This window comes from Cynoglossus semilaevis, chromosome 17, assembly GCF_000523025.1.
Source record: "Cynoglossus semilaevis isolate Cse_v1.0 chromosome 17, Cse_v1.0, whole genome shotgun sequence".
Lineage (NCBI taxonomy): Eukaryota > Metazoa > Chordata > Actinopteri > Pleuronectiformes > Cynoglossidae > Cynoglossus > Cynoglossus semilaevis.
In genome coordinates, this window is record NC_024323.1 from 7357094 (window position 1) to 7363320 (window position 6227).

The 6227-nt window shown below is 42.8% G+C and overlaps 1 protein-coding gene across 1 annotated transcript in view; it reads left to right on the top strand.

Moving 5' to 3' along the window:
• The window catches only part of cacna1aa (calcium channel, voltage-dependent, P/Q type, alpha 1A subunit, a), a 53870-nt gene that overhangs the window by 4186 nt on the left and 43457 nt on the right, over nt 1–6227 (top strand). Inside the window, exons 3-9 of the mRNA XM_025064238.1 lie at nt 2210–2301; nt 2725–2877; nt 2983–3170; nt 5121–5224; nt 5340–5455; nt 6072–6116; nt 6224–6227. The exon at nt 6224–6227 is cut by the window's right edge and continues 68 nt beyond it. Coding sequence (XP_024920006.1) covers nt 2210–2301; nt 2725–2877; nt 2983–3170; nt 5121–5224; nt 5340–5455; nt 6072–6116; nt 6224–6227 — 702 coding nt within the window. The remainder of the gene's footprint in view (nt 1–2209; nt 2302–2724; nt 2878–2982; nt 3171–5120; nt 5225–5339; nt 5456–6071; nt 6117–6223) is intronic.

Sequence of the window (6227 nt, forward strand, 5' to 3'; positions counted from 1 at the left end):
AGCAGATGCAGAGAGCGGACAGAAAAAGATTCCGTGGTGTTATGTATCAGGTTCCCAGGAGTGAGGAGGTTGTGTAATTGTAATGTGATTCCTCTCAATCATTTGTGTGTAAAATCTGTGTGTTTGGTCTAAGTATAAAGGCTACTTTTAAGGCAGCAGCTCTGTCTTTGACATGAACAAAAACAACCACTTCCTATTGTTTGTGGCCTACTTTTCTCTATCAAATACATAAAGAAAAAAAGATTCCAGCTCAATATGTTTGATTTCAAACCACCGTCCCTTCTGCTGTGTAAGCGTGTGTGTCTATATTTGTGTGTGTGTATTTTCTATTAGCGTATGCACACGTGCATGTGTGTCTATGTGAGTTTGATACATTAACATTAAAGAAAGGCAAGCAGAGGATAAAAACAATCAATCCTGCTCCTCCCTAGGCAGCGTTACCAAGGTGATACAGAGATTCTATCAATGAGCCGAGGTCCCTGTTGCCATGGAAACACTTATGAATGAGAAAAGGCTCAGTCACTGTGAAGACAGTGTGAATGAGGAACTGCTTCACCGGCCCGACACCGTTTGTGACAGCAGATGTTTATTTTAGCAATTCTTGATCACGCTCTTCATCGTCACTGTTTCTGCCGTCGTATCAACTGTCGTCATGAGTCCGACTTCGCTCCATTCGTCTCGTTCACTCGCTCACATCCATATTACACAGATACTTCTTATTGTATTCGTGATTTGATCTGTTTTACGTTCTCTGACTCGCTCTGTCACAAACGGGTTCCTGCAATTTCATCCAGATTTAGCTCAGTGTTCCCATCTGTAGGTTGATGACTCAGAATTGGAACCCCATACCCTATTTTTAAAAAAAAGTCACTACACTTTTGACGAATAATAAGACAACCTGGAAGAGTTCTGTCTCACCAACTTTTACTTTTACTGAGGACAGCCTCAACCATGAGCAGAGAAAGACTTGTGATTGGAGAGTTTCCGGTCTGTGTCCGTGCAGGACTGAGTGGCACTGAAGAGCAGCCGACTGCTGATGAGTTGGATTCTATTCTTCTTTAGAAAGTGATTATCACAGAGCATGTTTTCAATCGTTTTGTTTAACAAATATCTATCATTACAATTATATAAATTAATTACAAACTACAAATTAGCTTAAAGCTCCTCGCCACTACACACACATATACATACATATATATATTATAAATAAAACTATATCTGTAAATATATACCTATATGTGTGTATATATTGATAGGTGTTTGTAACGCTTTGCTGAGATACTGTAATTTCTGGGCCACACCAGAAACCCCTCAGGTCAAAGCTGGTCTCTGATGAGCTATTTGATATCACACAATGTCATTACAAGGACCTTCAGTCTACACGACCAATGGAGCATCTGCCACTGGTGAGGGGTGGGGGTCGGGGGGGGCATGTATACCTTCAGCCATCGACACTGTTCTCCTGCGGTCAGTTCTGTGAGTTTCCAAGCCAAACGACAGGCCGGCTATAAAACCTGTGATTAAGGCTGTGCTGTGTCACTGAGCCTCTTAGTGAAACAGGGAGAAGCAGAAATGTGTCAGAGAAAGGGGAGGGCTCTTAGGCGATGATTCATTGTGTGCGTCAGACCAGAGGACTGACTGGAAGTCTGGCGTCACATGGGAACATCTTAACCCTCACGAGTACACACACACGCACAGACACACACACACACCTCCCTGGTGTTTACAGAAACCAAGCGGGCAGACAGGTGATGCTGTATCACAACACATTCACTACGGAGATGAGGAGGGAAGGAGGAAGAGGAAGGCCAGTTATCAGTTGAACATCATCAGTTCTCCCTTTAGCCCCATTGTCTCTCTGTCTTTTTCTCCTCCCGCAGTGATGTTAATACCTCGAACTTTCTCATCTACCATCTCCTCCCTCCGTCCACTCCTCCTTTTCTCCTTTTCGCTTTATTGTCCCTTTTCTCATCCTGATACCATTTTTCACCTGTCGCGTTTATTGATCATTTCCTGCAAGATTTACATAGTGTTGACCCAGATGCATTTAATGATCGAGCAGTGGCTGCTATATGTGTGTGTGTAAGAGGGTGAGAGAGAGAGCTAGAGAGCTAGAGAGGGAGAGAGGTTGACTGACAACAACAACCTTGACTGCCTTAATCATTGATCTTCTCTGCCCACTTTGGTGCATTTGTCTCTTTTCCTGTAGGATCCTGTCGACTGTAGGTTCAGATTTCGACTTGCGGACACTCAGGGCTGTGCGTGTATTGAGGCCCCTCAAACTGGTGTCCGGTATTCCCAGTAAGTTTAAACATTAACAAGAACACTTATTCATCCAGCTATACGACTCAAAAAAGGTACGAGTCATTTTGCGTCAAGGCTTCCTTCTTTTGTTTGCATAATGTACCCTTGGCGTTCTACATAGAGTGCTTCTTCTGGCTGCTCTCTCCACGCACCATTAGTAATGTCTTTGACTCCACTGACAGACAAACTAAGACATAAAAACTCACAAAGTTTCCTTTAAAAATCAAATTACATGTCCATTAGAATCAGTGCTGAGCAGTAATATATGTCTCAGTGATATATTAGAGTGAACAAAATCAAATGATGAGTAACCTGCTGTACAATATATTTAGGTTTCATAGATATTTTTTTTTCACTGATGATATATTTATATATGTATGTATATATATATACATATAACTGTGTGTTCATTTCCTCCAGGCCTACAGGTGGTGCTCAAATCCATCATGAAAGCCATGATTCCTCTACTGCAAATTGGTCTGTTGCTCTTCTTTGCCATCCTCATGTTCGCGATCATCGGCCTGGAGTTCTACATCGGCAAATTCCACACAACCTGCTTTGACAATCACACAGGTACGTGCGTNTCCTCCCCCGCCTCCCCCTCCACCAACAACACATTTACTGCATTTCCAGTGAGTTCATCTTCAATCCTTTCAAACTCGTCCACCCCATGTTCAGGTGAGATCCGAGAAGCGTTTCCATGTGGGAAGGAGCCTCCGTCACGTCTGTGTCCAGAAGGCACCACGTGCAGACAATACTGGCTGGGACCAAACTACGGCATCACCCAGTTTGACAACATCCTGTTTGCTATTCTCACCGTCTTCCAGTGTATCACCATGGAGGGCTGGACCGAACTGCTCTACTATGTACGTACTCCACCACATCACCCACAGAGTAGTTAATGAATTCCAGCAAAACTGGAACTGTGTCATATCAAATAAAGTGGTGGAGATGGAGGATTTTCAATTATTTGAATTTTCTTTCCATTTCTATTGTTTCTTTCCATTGTTTTCTTGTTAGAAAATACGACTTTATTTTTACTTGAAACTCCAAAAACATGGTCATGTTGCATGAGATGACGCATTTATATTTGACCTTCCATTTTCACATCTCAGTGCCTATTGGTAAAATGAAGCAAATGAATCACTGGACGAGGCTGCAGCCACAGACACTTCAGTCAGTGTATCAGCCACTCAGTTGATAGGTTATTATTTATTAACTCCTAAGTTGAATAGGTTCGTTTCGTCAGTCAACCCTGTTTATGAGGACACTAGTGTAATAGTTCACCAGTTTGTGTGGATTATAGCTAAGATTAACGAGGTGGAGCTTTAGTGCTGTGACCTGTGGTCTACATGGTTCATTCCCTGTAAAATGGGCAGCAGGACTCCATCGCTGTCATTGTTCATACCCAAGACCGAATGGTTCCTTGCTGCCTTTGGCAACGGTTGCCATGGCGACCCGAGGGAGCTGATGGTTGCTGAGTGTTACTGTAGTCAGTTTGTCCTTTCTCCTATCTCTGGCTCAATCAATGTCCCATTGTTTTTTATTCTCCTTCTGGTTCTTATACCGTCCACCCAATTTCCTGCCTCATTCTTTTCTCTTTGTCCCCTTCACTCGATGACTCCCTTCCTGCCTCCCTTTTTCCCGATGCTGCTCTATATTTAAAAGGGCCTGCTCAGCCAGAGTTATTCTTGCAGCTGCCAGGGAGGCGAGTGATAAAAGTTTAATGGTTGAAAAGAGGGTCTGCAGTACGTTGGGCACAACGGTGGCAAGACCAGCTCACAGGCAGGAAAAGGTAGAAATGTAGGCAGGGGACGGAAACAGGAGGAGAAGAGCAGGTGAGGGGAGGAAGGAGGAAAAAATCAATGTCTGATCGGTGACAGTGCCAAAGAACGCTGAGATTGCACAAAGGATACGAGAGATTAGGTGAAGTAAAGGAGGAGGAAGGAGGAGAAATAATGAGAATTGAATTGAATGAATAAGGTTGGTGAAGGCAGGCAAAGTGGAGCCTGAAGTACATGCATAAAGAGAGTGAAAACTGTAAGTGAATAAAGAAAATGGAAGGAGTGTCTGGATGTTAGAGACCGGGGGGGGGGGGGGAGGGGGCAGCACAGCATTCTTTATGCATTATTTACTCTGCACTGAGCAGCTAAATAGAGTGGCAGATACGCATTTACTTATTGAGATGACTTAAAGCAAATTCATGTCAGCCCGGCTTTTGCTATTATTTTCTACACTGGTGGACCTTTGAAAGCCCTGGCCTTCAGACTTCCATCACGTTGTCGGCCAGAACAGATAACTTTTTGAGAAAGAACAGAATGTGAAGAGACGATGGATGATCAACCGTCTGTGGTAACGGATGTTTACTGTGGACTGACTCTTCATCAGATCAGGACTGTACTTCATGCTTACGCTGTTCTGACTTGTTCTTCTGCAAAACCTGAAAATTCTGGAAAATGAACAGATTCTTTCTCTCTTGTATAAAATAATCAAGTGCAGGGCAGTAAATAAGTCTATGACTGACACAACTGTCCAGTGGAATACAAATGACTGTACTGAGCTCAGTACGTTCTAGAAGACACTGTGATGATGCAACATGTGCATGAAAATCCACCAACACCAGGAGTCTTATTTTTGCATTTTAATTTCTTCCAAAATAATAATTCAGATCAGTCACAAATAAGAACTGTGAAACAAAAAAAAGTTTTTTGTTATTTGTCTTTCTGTTCCAGCAATATATAAAGTTTTCCGTGTTTGTGAATGGTGATTTATCTCAGTTAATTATGATTCATTTGTGTTTGTGTGTGTTTTTCCAGAGCAATGATGCCTCAGGGAGTGCATGGAACTGGATGTACTTCATCCCACTCATCATCATCGGCTCTTTCTTCATGCTAAACCTGGTGCTGGGTGTGCTGTCAGGGTAAGTCTGTCTGTGTGTGAGAATGAGTGATTAACTAAGATCATTTTTTACTTTAGTTCATCTCGTGTTCACCAACTTACCCCGTCATGTGCTCCGTGTGTGTGTGCCTCTGCAGGGAGTTCGCCAAAGAGAGGGAACGTGTGGAGAACAGGAGCGAGTTCCTGAAGCTCAGAAGACAGCAGCAGATTGAACGGGAACTGAACGGTTACCTGGAGTGGATCTGCAAAGCTGGTACATGGCACTAGACGCAAATCATTCTTGTTGTGTGGAGAATTGTTTTTTTTTTTTTCGTCATCTGTTTGATGGTAAATAAATCTACAGAACCACAGTGGCCTGGATTGAATGATTCAGTGGGCCGGATTTGGCCCACGGGCCACCAGTTGATAAATTAAACAATTTAACTATTTTACAGTAACCCCAGTAACTCAAACTGCCGACCTACTTGCCGCCGTGACAGAGTACATACAACAGACACGCAGACTTCACTTGTCTTTTTCTCTTGTGCTCTCACTGCCATCCGTAGGAGAGATGGACACAAGATAAGAGAAGGGAAGAGTTAAATGTTGGATGAAGGGATGAACAGTTAATTTGGGCAGATAAAAAGACCTGGCCTTTGATCTTTTTAAAAGAACTATCTACCAAAAACAAAGGAGCTGAAAAACAAAGGGAGGAATGGGTAACCACGCAGGTGCAGGTCAAAGCTGGTCTCCAGCTTTAATGAAAATGAAAGACGAGAATTAATGATGTAGATGAGAAGCAAATAGAAAACACACTTCACGGGGTTTGTCATCAAACATATCCAAATGCAGCTTCATATCACTGATGATTTTTTCTGTGTGTTTTGCAGAAGAGGTCATCTTGGCGGACGATGACAATGAAAATGAATATGATGGTATGACTTGGCACAACGTCTTCTAGCACACATGTTCTCATACTAATGTGTTCTGTACTATAGTTCTAAGATAAACGCAGGGTTTTCTCAAACACAGGGTCACGGAGGAGA